The sequence below is a fragment of the Choristoneura fumiferana genome, chromosome 22 (genome assembly GCF_025370935.1).
Source record: "Choristoneura fumiferana chromosome 22, NRCan_CFum_1, whole genome shotgun sequence".
Lineage (NCBI taxonomy): Eukaryota > Metazoa > Arthropoda > Insecta > Lepidoptera > Tortricidae > Choristoneura > Choristoneura fumiferana.
In genome coordinates, this window is record NC_133493.1 from 5235536 (window position 1) to 5251829 (window position 16294).

General features: G+C 38.0%; 2 protein-coding genes across 4 annotated transcripts in view; both read right to left on the reverse strand.

The window, feature by feature from the left end:
• Positions 1-565: 565 nt before the first annotated feature.
• LOC141440509 (gloverin-like) lies at positions 566-6690 on the reverse strand. 2 transcript variants are annotated; one of them, XM_074105038.1, is made up of 6 exons: positions 6647-6685; positions 5839-5924; positions 5597-5641; positions 4299-4404; positions 3281-3466; positions 566-2251 (listed from the first exon to the last, which is right to left on the reverse strand). In XM_074105038.1, the coding sequence occupies exons 2-6, from the start codon at positions 5916-5918 to the stop codon at positions 2120-2122; spliced, it is 549 nt and encodes a 182-aa protein (XP_073961139.1). In that variant the 5' UTR covers positions 5919-5924; positions 6647-6685; the 3' UTR covers positions 566-2119. The 2 variants fall into 2 exon arrangements, with proteins under 2 accessions (XP_073961139.1, XP_073961138.1); XM_074105037.1 differs by having other exon boundaries at positions 567-2251; positions 6651-6690.
• A 2669-nt stretch (positions 6691-9359) lies between these two features.
• Positions 9360-16294, reverse strand: part of LOC141440511 (gloverin-like) — a 29527-nt gene continuing 22592 nt past the window's right edge. For both annotated transcript variants that reach the window (XM_074105041.1, XM_074105040.1), the window contains exons 3-6: positions 14976-15020; positions 13272-13377; positions 11539-11724; positions 9360-10229 (exon numbers count right to left, since the gene is read on the reverse strand). In XM_074105041.1, the coding sequence (XP_073961142.1) occupies positions 10098-10229; positions 11539-11724; positions 13272-13377; positions 14976-15020 (469 nt within the window). In that variant the 3' untranslated portion in view covers positions 9360-10097. The remainder of the gene's footprint in view (positions 10230-11538; positions 11725-13271; positions 13378-14975; positions 15021-16294) is intronic.

Here is a 16294-nt window from a genome sequence, read left to right on the forward strand (position 1 = left end):
ATTGGATCCTAAGGTAATCGAGGGAACTCTTCAAATATTATAGGGACACTGATGGTAATTTGGATATAATTTAGTAGTAACTCGTAATGTGCATTTGAAAATCATCATATTTTGTTGAGGTGGAACTGATGATGAAGACCACATTTGACCAACGGAGCTACTACTCAGTAACAAGTATTTCACGGGTTGAATTTCAATTACTTTAACACAGTTGTTGCTAAGCAATTAATGCTCCTCGTAATGCAATAAGGTGAATGGAACGGGTGGTGAAGCACCAGGTCTTTTGAATAATGAACGTCTCTGCATCGGAAAAAGCAATCTTTTGTAAAAGGTGACGAGCAATTGACATTTAACTATTGTATCTTAGATTATTTACAATAAAAAGCGAGGAAAAAATTTTATAACAAAAAATTTAACCGACCTGCTTCAGACTGGTACAAAATTATTTTCATGGTTTTTATAGTCGGTTAAATTTTTTGTTATATTTTTTTTTGTCACGATAGGCTACTGTATTGTGTTCTGTTAATATTACGAATACCAGTTTCAATTATTATTAAATACTATATATTTTAGCGGTGGCTAAATGATAAACTCTGATTTTAATTGAAAAGGATTTATTGTTCACTTTGAAACACATTGAAACTATTTAAAATTGTGTTAACTTCTATAATAATAAAAAAAATATAAATACCGCTAATAATTGTACATTATGTTGGTATTTTTAGTCTATTTATGTTCGAAATACCGAGAAGTGTGTGTTACAATTTGACCGTTAATTCAAACCTTAAAAAAAAAACGAAGTATAGAAGTAAGTAGTAAGTTTCATAATCATATCATAAAATTTATTTTTTATTAAACCAAAACAGTCCTTCCTAGAGAAGTCGTCAAAGCGAAATAATGCTCGCTCGTCTATAAACGATCATGATTAATATACCTAGATAAGCGACTAAGGGTAGGACTGGTGAGGTAGACGACTTTATTGTTTCATTCCTGCTGGCTGGTGCTGAGGCACCGACTTCGAGCTAGCAGCTGCTTAACCCTGCATAAGGCTAAATTGTTGGCCAGTTATATGACTTGTGTGCTGCCTGGGAGGTACCTAAAAAAATATTTTCAAGGGTTTTGTGGTCGGTTCCATTTTCCGTTATTTTTTATTTTTTTTAGTCGGTTTTACTTTTTTGTTAAAAAAAATCTGTATATTAATTAAAGTTCTCGACATTAAAATGAGATTTAAAAACACATTTCAACTAAGTACAATTTTTTCTCTACTGAACACCACAAAATATCCGTTCAATAATATATACCACATTCATTGAATTTTCTATTTTTGTGCATACAAAATGTAATTAAAAAACTCATATTATTATAGTAAACCTACAATAATAAAATGAACCTGTAATAATTTAATTACATTTGACTAATCATACTGAGTAAGTTTTGCAGGTGGTAGGACCTTGTGCAAGGTCCGCCCGGATTGCTTTCACCGTCTTGCTCACTAATCCTGCCGTGAAGCAGCAGTGCTTGCACTATTGTGTTTCGGTGTGGAGAGTAAGAGAGCCGGTGAAATTACTGGCACTTGAGGTATCCCATCTTAGGCCTCTAGGTTGGCAACGCATCTGCAATCCCCCTGGTGTTGCAGGTGTCTATGGGCGGTGGTGATCACTTACCATCAGGAGACCCATTTGCTCGTCAAATAAAAAAAAAAAAAAACTTGCGTCGCTCAAATAGACGTTAGCGCCAAACAGCGCGTTTTTCCGCGATGCGATTCATCCGATGCCATAAGTGATCACCGCCATAGACATCTACAGTATCATGCATTGAGACAACTAGAGTGTTGCCGGAATAAACGATGCACTAGCTTTTTAAAGCCACCCATATCGTAGTACATAAACTTTCAACTTTCCTAGTAGGGCTGACATAATCACATTTAGTGTACTAAAGCCTCGTTAAAATATAAGATAAAGAAAAACTTTCCTTGTAATTAGACTAAGTATACAGATGTGAAAAAAGGATGCAAGCTATTCTCATTCATCTGTGCACACAAATCTAATTACCGTGTCTCCCACAAGTAGACGGTAATTGAACTGGTGCACACATGAATGAGAAATATATGTTTTTTTTTTCAAAATTTGTGCTCAATCTGCGCCTGCACCGCGACATCGGGTTTGCCGTGTCCGCTGTGTGACACGGTCCCTCCCGCAGACACCTCCGTGTTCTTGTCTAGGTTCCATTTACCAGCCCCTGTCGCTGATATCTGTAACAAATTGTATTGATTTATAGTCAACTATACTTTTTTAATAGTTGTCCTTTAATATGAATCCGCTCTCTCCTCTTGCACATCAAACTGTACATAATTACGAGTATGTTCACACAAGTCCAATCCAGGCCGAGAACACTCTCTCGCTCGGAGTGCTCGGTTCGTGTGTACTATGTGACGAGTACTCGGCCTAGTACTCGGCCGAGCAAAATGGCGAGCGAGCCACTCGGACCCTGGTTTGTTTACAAGGCCGAGTGCCCACCCCCGCAACTCCTCTCAGCATACCCGGCGCCGACTCGCTCGCCACTCGGCAGGTATGAACTCGTTCACTCGCCACTCGCCAGTCAGTAGCGTCGTCGTAGCGAGCGGCCGCGCAACCGCGTATTGGCCACGAAAATCAAAATGCGTGTAAACACCTACTCGCCCACCCTATTCTCTCGGCCGAGTACCAATTTGCTGTCTCGCCATGCTACTCGGTACGTGTGATCAGGGCATAAACTACGTTACTTCTCATAATAATTTATCACTGCCTTATAGCGCGTTTTTAGGGTTCCTTACCCAAAGGGTGCCAATGCCAACGGACTATTACTGAGACTCCGCTGTCAGCCTGTCCGTCCGTCAGTCACAGGGCTCTATCTATCTTTTGAGTCGTTATAGTTAGACACTAGAAATTTTCACAGGTTATGTATTACTGTGGCCGCTACAACAACAAATACTAAAAACAGAATATAATAAATATAAGAGCGGATCCCAATCATTAAACGTGATTGTTTTGCCGTTTTTTGCTTGATATTAATAACGGCAACAGGTGTCACCCTTGAAATATTCACAGAATCTTGAGTTACATAATCACTTTAAAAATAAAAAATAAATTAAAAAAATATATTTTTTTTTGGGGCTCCCATACAACAAATTTGTTTTTTTATTGCTAATGTCTCATGTTGTATAGATAATGGTACGGAACCCTTCGTGCGTGAGTCCGACTCGCACTTGGCCGGTTTATTGTTCTGTGTAATAGGTACTTACACTGGTTGGTCCACCAATCTGCTTGCTCACATCCAAAGCCGCATTAGCGTTGTCGTTGGACCACTTCAAGGTCCCTCCAAGATGGCTGCTGTCGCCATTGGGGCTGAGGACCCTTGTACCTTGGGCCTGTCCTTCAAGTTTGCCACGAGCATCGTTGAAGATGACTTGCTTGTAACCTGCCTGCCCCTGGAACGAAAGGTCTTTCAAAATCTGAAGAATAAAGGAACAACCCAGAAAAAGGCCAATTTAGAAGCCCTTAACTGGAAAACTGGATCTGGACTGGTTAACTGGAAGAGATCCTTGGCTGGATGTTTGCCTTGGTACATCTTGTTATCCTGTTTTCTTTTAATTTAGTGTGTTTTATGTACAATAAAGAGTTTTACAATACAATACAATACTTGTAATAGACGAACTTGTATGATAAGATGCATGCGTGTAATTTGAAACGATAAAAATGTGTAAGGATTATAATAGGTAAGTAGTTTGAAATTCTGTAGTGTATGCCTACACCAATTAGAAACAAATATCAATTGAGTATGCTTGTATAATTATGTAATAGCCTAAATCGAAAAGCATCTTTTGCACGAACAGCACGTTGCCAATGATAGAGGCAACTGTGGTTGTCGCCATCTATCAACGGCAACCGTCGATTTGTTAGAAATTGACGATACTCCTAGTTAGCCCCTGCACTACAAACACATCATAGAGCAAAGGCAATAGTCGGAAGAATTGCAAAATTTTAGTAGCAGTGAGCAGGGCATATTGCTCGAAGAACACTAGTTCTTCGAACAGTTACGGCCACTAGGCCGTTATAGACAAAGTATTCCTGAATGGCAACAAATTAGGTGTTTTACAATGGACTAAAATGTCTTAGTGAACGTCATAAAAATCTAAAGGGTTGTTTTTTGGGGGAGGTTTATTGCCAGCGGTGGACCTCTTTCGGCCGACAACGATGTTAATGATGGATTTTAAATTAACAGTCTTAACAATCGTTAATGAGTATGAAGGTAATACTTACAAATAGTGCTTGGTCAGTGCTGCCTAAAGTACCGAAGACCTTTCCGTTGCCAATTTGTTTATTCCATGTGATATCATTTGGTTTACCGCTCAATCCTGGCCCAAATCTGCAGGCAAAAACGTAAAACGTATTATTTAGCATAAAACTTAAACTTAAACTTTAAACTGTTTATTTCAATAAAAATTGCATAATTACTTGATTAACCTTAGCTTCTAATCTTAAATTAAAAAGATTTTTTGAGAAAGAGTAACCAAGCATACTTCCACCTACACACGCACAAACTTTGAATCCATACTAATATCTTAAATGCGAAAGTGTGTGTTTGTATGTTTGTGTGTATGTAAGTCCGTCTTTCACGTCGAAGCGGAGCAACGGATCAACGTGATTTTTGGTCTAGAGATAGTTTATGGGCCAGAGAGTGACATAGGCTACTTTTTACCCCGGAAAATTTACAGTTCCCGGGGGAACAGCGTGCGATAACCGGATTCGCGGAAACGCGGAAAAAAGCTAGTTTATAATAATTAGGGACCAGAATTTTGCGTGCGGCTATTGACATATTGTAGGGAGAGAGCACCGCTTTTATCGATGTTACGACAAATCAATAGTTATTTTAATTTATGCTTTTATTAAATAAAACCTCACATTTTTTGATGATACGTACTTACTTAGCGGTCAATGATAAAAAAAGTTTAATCCGTTTAATTTGCTTTATTGAAGAAATCATTCTAATTACGAATACCTTTATATTTTTTAACTTCAGAAAATATTGAAAATACAAACTGAAATATAGATGCACAGAAAAACCAGAAAAATAAGACCAGCACTGGGAATCGAACCCAAGTCCTCGGTATTCCGTACCGCGTGCTATACCGCTACACCACTGCTGGTCAACGGCACAACACGAATTTCCCCTATGCACCACATATCTCAGCTTGTTTGTTTCTTATTTAGCCACTTAAGCAGTGACGCTAGCGACATCTATACCGTAGTCGAGAAACTTCAGAAAATATTCCTCTGACACCACTTAACGTTAGGTGTTTGCTTAGCCTTTGATAAAATAAAAGAGAAAATATTATTTTGTATTCCTTCAGTAGCCAATTTAAAGTATTTTATAATAATATTTCAAGGAAAATTATATTTACAATTATGTATTAAAGTTACGACATAAATTTAAAAAAAAACTATCGATCTGTCGATAAAATCGATAAAAAGCGGTGCTCTCTCCCTACAATCTGTCAATAGCCGCACGCAAAATTCTGGACCCTAATAATAATAGTAGGTAGTTGCCTAGTTGGTACCTGTCTTTGAAGTACAGTCGGCATAGCACTGGATCCAAATCACACCTGCAAAATACAAAAATGAATAAACATGATGGTTTTATAAAGAATTTATGTTAATCACCTAGGTGACAACACCTCCAGAAACCCAGAAAATTTAGGATGTGGGATAGTTTTATTCCGGAAAATAGTGCGCGTGAGATAGCAAGAATAATCGTCGAGTTCTCGGAAAACAGGAAGTAAATTTTATATTAATATCTTACATATTCTTTTCACTTTGGGTCCATTTAGCCGAAGTAGCGACGCTCACTAAAGCCGCTAGGGAAACAAAGGTGTACTGCATTTTTAGCTGAAATAAACAAAACGCACTTCTCATCTGGTCTTAAGTCCTACTACTGGGCACAAGTCTCCTCTCAGAATGAGAGCCCCTGGAATGTAGTACCCACGCGAGCTCTATGTGGGCTGGACACTTAATACATTGTTTTGCTTCGCGAGTGCATTAAAAGGCGTTTGTAGTTTTATTTACTGTAAAACCCGTGACAAATTTCAAATTCAATATTGTACAGTCAAGGGCAAAGATATCGACACGGCCAAAGTTGCAAAAATATGTACACACGACTTTATGTACTTAATATTAAGGCCGTGTATACATATTTTTGCAACTTTGGCCGTGTCGATATCTTTGCCTTTGACTGTACATGCATGACTGTCGAAAAAAATTGAGCTCGAGCCCACCATAATTTTAGGAAATCTGTCGAATTTTAAGTCACTATATTTTTGTTAAGTAGTGTTTTTTACAAGTCATTTATTTATTAAAAGTATAACCTAACGAACAAAAAGTTGGAAAACCCTCGACTTTGTCACTTTAAAGTACAATATCTCAAAAACGGCTGAACTGATTTTGATAAAACATGTCTAAGATCCATCGCTAGAAAACCTGCTTTCAAATAAAAAACAGCTACGGTGCCACAGACAGACAGACACACACACAGACATACAGACACACATAGCGGTCAGACTTATGACACCCCTGTTTTTGCGTTGGGTGTTGAAAATTAAAAAAAAACTTACTTACCCTGATGACTTTGAAACGTCTTCACAGAATGAGATCTTTTCCGAAGTAAAAACAAATCATAAATACAGTCATTTATATGAGGGATCGAGCAGAACGGTGAAGCCCCTAGGTCAAGGTAATATGCGCACACGCAGCATGGAGTGACGTAGCTTATACCAAGGGGAAAAACATAATCCTAGTTATCCTGTTTGACATTAGATAAGAGAAATGAACTAAAAACGATAAATTTTCTCACCTGCGACCTTATGTCAGCCGATAGCTACTTCTGTGTAACAACTTATGTGTGTTCATGCAGCTCCAGCCACCTCCGCAAAGTAACGCCTGATTCAATAAATTATTTCATAAAATAACATCACAATGAATTTAAGTGACACATGGCATACACACAGAAGAAAATCACGATCAAGTCACAGAATCTATACTAATAAGGTAGCTAAAGAGGAAAGATTTGTATTTTTGTACGTTTGTTACGAATAATATCGAAAACTGCTAAACTGATTTCAAAAACTCTAACCATTAGAATGCTACATTATCCCTGAGTAACACAGGCTATATTTGTTAACAGAAAAAATTAGGGATCCTTACTCAAACTTCAATAATGTAACTAAAGGTGTAATAAAAATTAGCCATACAATGTTTTATTAACCGACAAAAAAAACGGAGGAGGCTCTCAAGTCGACGCGTGACCACGCATAACTTTTTACAGAGTAGTCCGATTTTGATAGTTATTTTTTTATTGGATAGCGTATACCTCGAAGTTCATATCATATTTAAATTTGGAAAAAAAAATCTTATCTCAAGGGTGGGAAAAAAGTCCGGTAGAGTTGGTCCTGCTATTGTATATGCATTGACAGCGCGGGCGCAGCGGGGCCGCGGGTTAGTCAGAAAATACATAAAAATGCCCGATTCACACACCTTAATATGACAACTAAACACAATAATACAACATAAAAACCCTCACTGCATCACATGCACAAAAGTCTATATCACTGTGCGAAAAAAAAAATTGCTTGACGTGGCGCTGGTGCAAGACAAGTTTATGCAGGTTATTGGTTAAGTATCTACTAGACTAGTGAGACAGTCACTGTTTTGGACTTCATCATCATCATCACATCAATCGTAGGACGATCATTGTTGGACATAAGATTCCCCCATATACCTCCTGTTATTTCGGATAGAAGCGGCGTGCATCCACCGTGAACCCGCGGTCACACGGCGGCCACGAGGTATAAAATACGCCCTAATACTATAAGTACGACCAATGACATTTAAAGGTATAGGTATTAGCTATCCAACGTGGAAATGCCACGAGCGTTATGGGCACCTTTGTGGCGGGAATGGCGAGGGGCGAGTTATTTGACTAGGTTTTAGTTTTCTATTGTAATTGAAAATAATTTTAATATGATTAATAAATATTCACACGTTTAAAGGTACTTATAATATGTAGGTATGGCTTAAATATTTGCAAATACATGTAATCGTTAATCTTACCTATTTATTTAAACCTACTTAAAATATGTATTTAAGCATTTTTATTTTAATTACAATAGATATACGACTACAAACTTAAACGAATTATTCGGTAGGTAGTTATTTCATGTATTAATCGCGATAATTTCATAAATCATTATTTATTTATAAAAGGAAGTAGGTAGGGTACCGTTACCATTTCGCAAATTTATTGCTCCCGAACTTAGTGCCGTGCGGCCGACATACATCGCGTTGCGCCAGTTGCGCACCCGACTGCTTTCCCGCGGTTTTCCTGCAATCTGCGCTTGAGGGGTGGGGTAACTCGAATCGGTGCGGGGCGGAGCGTGGCCATTCTGTACGTTAGTACTATTATATATTCTTTGCCACAGCTTTAACGAGGTCGGCATTAATTTAATCTGGTCCGCACCACATGAATTGGATCTTCATGACCCGATGCCCAATGACCCGATATCCACACTAAATTATTGGCTCTATCTACTTACGAACTTGATTATCCTAAAAACCATTCTATTACTATCTATTATAATTCAAATACTAACGACATTTAATAAATAAATAAATATTTATACGCAGATAATGACCCTTAAATATAAACAAGCATTTCAAATAGGTCCTTTCAACCCACAAACGCTTTAACAAAAAGTCGTCTGTCGAATCCTATACAGATTAGATATAAATTAGTATACAACCAAGCACTACAATGTTAAAGTAACAGGTTTTAACAAACATAAGCGGTAAGTTTTTAAACGCCCTGTATAGATTAGATATACCACCAGCCAGTATAGTAAATTAGCATTCATTGCGAAGTAACACCAGATCATTGCATGGCTGGATTTTATCGTGTACAGTCTTTACTCCACCTTTTTTTTTTATTCGACTGGATGGCAAACGAGCAAGTGGGTCTCCTGATGGTAAGAGATCACCACCGCCCATAAACATCTGTAACACAAGGGCTATTGCAGATGCGTTGCCAACCTAGAGGCCTAAGATGGGATACCTCAAGTGCCAGTAATTTCACCGGCTGCCTTACTCTCCACGCCGAAACACAACAGTGCAAGCACTGCTGCTTCACGGCAGGATTAGCGAGCAAGATGGTGGTAGCAATCCAGGCGGACCTTGCACAAGGTCCTACCACCTGCAAAACAAAAGCTTTGTTGGGATAGAAAAAAAAATGCTTGATCATTTAACTTATTTAATTAACAATTTTTTATTGGTTCATTCACAAAAAAAACAGTGACGCCGCGAGCGAAAAAGCAGTAAAAGAGATAGAAAGAGATAGAGGCGCCTCTGGACGCGTGATGAAAAAGCAAAATTTCGTACAACAGGAAATAAAATAATATTATTATTATTATTTTTTATTCGACTGGATGGCAAACGGTTCTTTGGTAAACATGTCATCATCATCATCATGTCAGCCGAAAGACGTCCACTGCTGGACATAGGCCTCCCCCAAGGCTCTCCACTCAGACCGGTCTTGTGCTTTCTGCATCCACCGCGATCCCGCGATCTTAACCAAGTCGTCGCTCCATCTTGTTGGAGGCCTACCGACAGCTCGTCTCCCTGTCCGCGGACGCCATTCGAGAACCTTCTGACCCCATCGGCCATCAGTCCTGCGAGCAATGTGCCCCGCCCACTGCCACTTTAGTTTCGCAATTCTTCGGGCTATGTCGGTAACCTTAGTTCTACTGCGGATATCATCATTTTTAATTCTATCCCGCAGAAAACCCCGAGCATAGCCCTCTCCATAGCCCTCTGAGTGACTTTGAGTTTACAAACAACATGTAAACATGTGTAGCTTTATTATTTAAAAACAAAATACTATGTAGTTACACTCAAGGCAGAATTCACTGCATACGCCTATAATAGATACAATACAATACAATAAGTACAAATATTATTTTTTCAAACATGACATGAAATATTGACGTTGGGCTACAAATATGTATATTGTAATGCTTAGAACTTGTGCTCAATCTGCGCCTGCACCGCGACGTCGGGTTTGCCGTGTCCGCTGTGTGACACGGTCCCTCCCGCAGACACCTCCGTGTTCTTGTCTAGGTTCCATTTACCAGCCCCTGTCGCTGATATCTGGAAAATAAACGATTTTCTTTCATAATTTGTTTGTAATCCAGTGCCTGTTGGTTGGGAGGTGATGTTGATGGTTGACTCAGTAAGACAGTCGTTTTTCTCTTTAAGAACATTCCTGCATCTTGAAGCCCGTCTTTTCTGACCCGAGGCCTTATTGTGTATCACACTTGGAGTCACAATCGTTTTCACCACTTTTTTCTGTCATATAGTAGAAGACGAGTGTAGAAAGGGATGGTGAATGTGATCGCGAACGTCAGCGCGTTAGACAATACGGCCTCAGGTAGATGAGCATAATCGACTAACCAAAATAGTCAAACAAGTCAAATATTCTTACTTACACATTATACAATATAATATCTGAAATAGTTTTTCAATACTATTTATTGTGGTCTACGCATCTACTGGACAACGAAAACTGGCAGCAAATAAATATTGCCGGCGCGCAGTGCGGAAAAAAAAATCAAGAATCAGAGCTGTCAATGTCAAAACACATAACGTTAACGTTACGAGTTGGATTTAGAACAAAAGGGGGTTTTCTTCCAACTTTGCTTTAATTTCATCATAACCGCACTAAATACCCAGCACAAAGCGGGATTTTTCTGCTCTAGAGCAGAAAAAATGTATGAAAATCCTTTATTGCATTGTTTTAGTTTTTTTTTTATTGCACGACCAAAGAGGTAACACAAATATTTTTGCTATAAAATTAGCCTGCATAGTGTAAAAAATCTAGTTTTAGGTTGGTCAACCTGGCGGTTTTTGACAGATTGCGTACAAAAAATTGTTGCTACCAATCCTACCAAAAATAGTAAGTAGCCGTATATTTATAAAAAAAACTTTGTGTGTTTAGTTGGCCAACCTGCCGCCCATCCGAAATTTGACAGATCGCGGGTAAAAATATCTGCTATAATAAACTAACTAACTCTGCCAAAAACAAAGAAATTAAAAAAAAAAAATTGGCGGGAACCTTGCGAATTTTCCGTGGACATTTTTGAGAGTGCGAATGTAAACTTACAAAAATGAAATCATCGAGTGCTAGTGACATTTCTTTCCTATTAATTGCTTAGCATGAGTTTTTTTTCGCCTACTATTCCTGTAATAGTTGAAAGAAAAGCAGATTATGCACGTCGCATTAAGTAATTTATATTGCCCTAGTGCTTTTTAAAGCCCTCGCTGACGCTCGGGCTCCAAATCGGCACTCGGTACACTAATAAATAGCTTTCTGCTTGGTGCAACAATCTACTATTATTCCATTATTCTGCTTAGCCTCAGTTGGTAATGGACAGATTGTCGCAGATTATGGAGTACTTACACTCGTTGGTCCACCTATCTGCTTGCTGACGTCCAAAGCTGCTTCGGCGTTCTTGTTAGAAAAGTTCAGAGTGCCTCCAAGGAGGCTGCTGTCCCCATTTGGGCCTAGAACCCTGGTACCATGGGCCTGCCCTTCTAGCTTGCCACGAGCATCGTTGAAGATAACTTGCTTGTAGCCTGCTTGTCCCTGTAATAAGAAAAGTTTTCCAGTTTTTTTTTATTCGACTACAAAACAGACTAATCCTTACTAATGTTATAAATACGAGAGTTTGTTGTTTGTTTGTGCCGCTTTCACGCCTTAATTACTGAACAGATCGTCACGAAATGCTTGAATCACATTAGAATACCGAATTAATAATACCATAACTTTTATTCCTATATTTTTTTCCGAAGAAAGACGTGCGATAAACGCATTCTTCGCAGAAAAGGTCACGGGCAACAGCTAGCAGTAAATAAATAAGGTTTAGTGGAAAAACCGCCCAAGAGCGTGTCGGACACGCCCAAAATAGGGTTCCGTAGCCATTACGAAGAAAATAAGTAATATTTTTCTAAGGATTTCGTATTTTATACGGAATCTTCCAAGTTTAGGTATATTTTATATCTTAGGCTGCTATTTACTCATAAACTACTAATAATTCTCAAGCAAACTTAGCCGTTATAGTTTTCCATGCAAATTTGATATACTTACTTATTGTGTTTTGTTTCTTTTCTTTTGTACAATAAAGAGTTTACATACATACATACTTACTACCATCCTGATTTTTTTCAAATTTTTCCACTCACTGGTTTAGATTTTAGAGGGGGGGGGGGTAACGCTCGATTTTAATGAAAATTTGCACTTTAAAGTTGAATATTTCGCAAACAAATCACTGAATCGAAAAATCGTCTTGGCAAACCCCTAATGGTTTTAAAAGACCAATCCAGAGATATCCCACACTATAGGGTTGGATGAGAATAAAAAATCATCCCCACTTTACGTCGATGGCAGGTACCCTAAAAAATTTTTTTTTTGTTTTTTTTTTATTGTACCATTTTGTCGGCGTAGTTTACATATATCATCATCATCATCCCAGCCTACATACGTCCCACTGCTGGGCACAGGCCTCCTCTCAGAACAAGAGTTTACATATATATGCGAGTAAAATTACAGCAGCTCCGGAACCCTAAAAACGCACGTTGAAAACACTCTCTACCGTTATTACTATATATAATTTAGTTAAAGCACTGGATTATTAAATAGGTATTATTGTTGTTATGAAATTAAACAGTATTTTTACTGGATAGTTTGTTTCCAATTTTTGACAAGATTTCCAAGTAAATCTTGAAACAGTATACTTAATTACATGTATTATAAAATGTTGTTTATAGTAGGCTATTGCGAATTTGTTGTAAAATACACATAAATACACACACACACACACTCACGCACATACACACACTCACTGACACACACACTCACTGACACACATACACATTTTTTCGGTAGAAATATGGCAACTTGTTGTTATGGAGGAGCGGGGCGTCTTAATACAAGTATTTTATACTTAACAGGAAGTCCCCACCTATTGATTATGTACACTAATTTATGGTGAAATAAATATTTTTTCATTTTTTTTCATTTTTTTTTCATTACTTTCCGTGACTTCAATTTTAAATCAGTATCAGAAAAAAGACTGAAAAGCCACATCTTTAGCTGATGAGGTTGGCAAAAGAACGATCCTGTCTGCTACTCACGAATAGTCCTTGATCGCTGCTGCCCAATGTGCCGAACACTTGGCCGTTGCCAGCTGGTTTGTTCCACGTGATATCTTTTGGTCCATTGCCTGGATTTAACCTAAACCTAAAACCAGATGAACTCCAATTAATATCAAAAGCTACTCAAGGCCATAGGACTAAGTTGGGTCCTGTTTATAGACGCAAGGCTCGGATACCGGTTAAATTTCCAAAACGTTATCATGTACTTGGCGCAAAACCTTTTCATTTTGGTTCCGTTCGCGAATCCGTTATTTTTAAACCGGTTTTAAGGGAACATCTCCATAAAGTTCTTGTCAGATTAACCGGTTTAGAACAATAATAACCGGTTTATTCCGGCGCAGGATAAACGTCGCCGCCCGCCGCCGGCCGGCAAGCTGTCACACGTCGAATAAACCGGTTTATTAAGGTTATAGTTAAGTTTTTAAAAACGTTCGTGTCCTTATGAAAGTTCGGAGTTAAACCGAAATAAACCGGTATTTACCGCAATTTTATAAACCGGTTCCGAGTCTTTGCGGTTGCGTCGCAGACTCAACTTGCTTCGGTTGGAAGCAGTGTGCATCCACCGTGAACCCGCGGCTTTAAGCAGGTCATCCGTCCTACACTGGCTTGCCGATCCGTGGTCTCCATATTTTGAGAACTTTTCAAAAGAGCGTCAACGAGCACAGCGCAAGTAACGTTCGCAAAACGGCATAAGTTTCAAACTAGCTGTAATATTTGACGTTGAAAGGGCCAAAAGTCTAGTTTCAGTTTTGCAAGTATACACCGTGTTATTTTTGATATCCGTTAACATTAAGGGGACAATCTAGAGGTGAAATTAAGTTAATTTCTCTAAGACACTAAGGCCTAACTCTTACTGTTCAAGAGATAATCAAGAGTTATAATAATTAATTATTAGCAGTAAGACAGCGTAAAGGTCCTTAATTTATGTTTTATTTTTCAAAGTCCATAACTAATCCGTGTTTAATTCACACAATTATTTAGCAAAAGAAAGTTAAATATGTAGATTTTTTGATGCCTCTCTTATGTGTCACGTCAGTGTCACTTGTCAAGTATGTTTATTTTACAATTTAACAATTAACACTGAATGTAGAGTATTATATGCAAGAAAAATTTATTTTTATTTTGTAAAAAAAATTGTTTGTTCAATTTCGTGAAAAAGTTAATTATCAGGTAGTTCATATCAATGAACTGAGTCGTCTGCCGAAGTTAACGGATATCAAAGAAAATACGGTGTGTATATTTAACCTACTCCAAAAGAAGTAAACTCAAGGTCCCCACTTAATGAGAGTTTCTGAGACAGACCAGTTGGCGCAAGTATCGTAAGGTAAAGTCAAATCGACCTCTCGATATTAATGCCATCTAGCTTTATTTTACCTGCCAGGAAACTCTCATTCCATGTATTTCAAACTCGTTTAGCTACCCGGCAAAGACGGTATCTTTCGAAGTAGTTAGGCTACTCGGCAAAAGATGGCGCAACCGATGTTGAAAAATAAATCATCATTATCATATAAACGTTCTTGATTAATAGAACCTGGACGGATCGATTTCTAAGCCCAAGAAATCCGTAATCTAAAAGCCAAAACCATTAAAACCGTTTTGATATTTACTTTTAATCGAATAGTTAAATTTTTTAATAGAAAAATGTTTGAACGAATAAGAAATATAACAATTTTGTTTGATTACCATCCTCTTGGGTTACCACGGCACATCATTGGATCCTGTCTGCATCTGGGAACAATTATTAGAGGACAAAATTAAAGTTTTGATTCTTCAAATCAAAAGAAGCGTTACGGGTATTTCAATACGTGAGGATAGGATTTACAATTAATTAACCATAGCGATAAGATTATAATTTGTAATTACTAACACTGGATTCAAAGGCCGAAATAAATGATTTGTATTTGTATAAATCTCTGTTAGCTTTGTTTTTAGATGCAATGAAGTAAGCCCACGGAATAGCAAAAGTTAAGATGCTAACAATAAGCTAATGTCCTAGAAAATTCTAGTTCGACGCTGTTTTGCAATGCTGAGTCAACTGACTGTCATTTTGGAATACAATGTATTAAAATTATTTTCTAAGGGTTGCAAATACAAATACAAATAACTTTATTTCGCTTGAAATATGGTATCGTCGTTGACATCGTCTATCTATCTATAACAGCCCTTATAGCGCCCGTCTTCGGACATAGGCCTCCTCTCTACTTTTCCAGTCTTGCATATCCATTGCCACTCGCATCCAGTTTACGCCAGGTTGTTGCCGGATATCGTCTGTCCATCTTTTTGGTGGTCGTCCTCTACCGCGGGTTAGCACGGGGTCTCCACTCTAGGACTCTCCTCGCCCAACAACTGTGGTCCATTCTAGCAATATATCCTGCCCATCTCCACTTTCTGCGTTCTATTTCATACATTGTATTGCAGAATTAATCAGGGTTAACACACTATTGCAAAACAGCATCCAGTTAGCCTGTCAGTTAGTTTATCAGAATATTTTACACGTATTTTTATTGTATCAATTAATGCAAAAGTGACGAAGATATATCCAGTTATTGTTCCACGGGAGGTCACGCCGTGCAACATTTTTTAGCACGTCAAGACATCACGTATTACATACTCCCGTACATGAAGGGTCCACGGAAAGAACGTGTCTAGTCACCTAAGCAACTTTTTGAGTTATAGCGGTTTGAAAGTTAGTCATCACGAACAATTACTATGGTTACCATTTATTTAAAAGATGAAAAAATAGATTTTATATTGTTTTCAGATTATATAATTCAATGGTAAGTCAAAGTACTTTGCGAGCTCTACATTTTAAGATTAAAATCTCAATTTTAAAAAGGTGACTAGGCATGTTCTTTCCGTGGACCCTCCACATACTCCCGATCTTTGACGCACTTCATTTTTGTCATTCTTTTGAACAATTGAACGAAGGTTCAATTGGTTGTTTTTGCATTGAAGTAACGGACGCATATACGGGTGTGGCCTGTAATATAAGCAGATAATTA

Bases quoted from the DNA above. Each gene is read 5' to 3' on its own strand.
- LOC141440509 (XM_074105038.1), bottom strand. From the start codon at position 5,918: ATGCAGTACACCTTTGTTTCCCTAGCGGCTTTAGTGAGCGTCGCTACT. The intron at 5,642-5,838 runs GTAAGATATTAA...TGTATTTTGCAG, and splicing joins ACCCAAAGTGAAAAGAATAT to GTGTGATTTGGATCCAGTGC. The intron at 3,467-4,298 runs GTAAGTATTACC...CTTTCGTTCCAG, and splicing joins GCACTGACCAAGCACTATTT to GGGCAGGCAGGTTACAAGCA.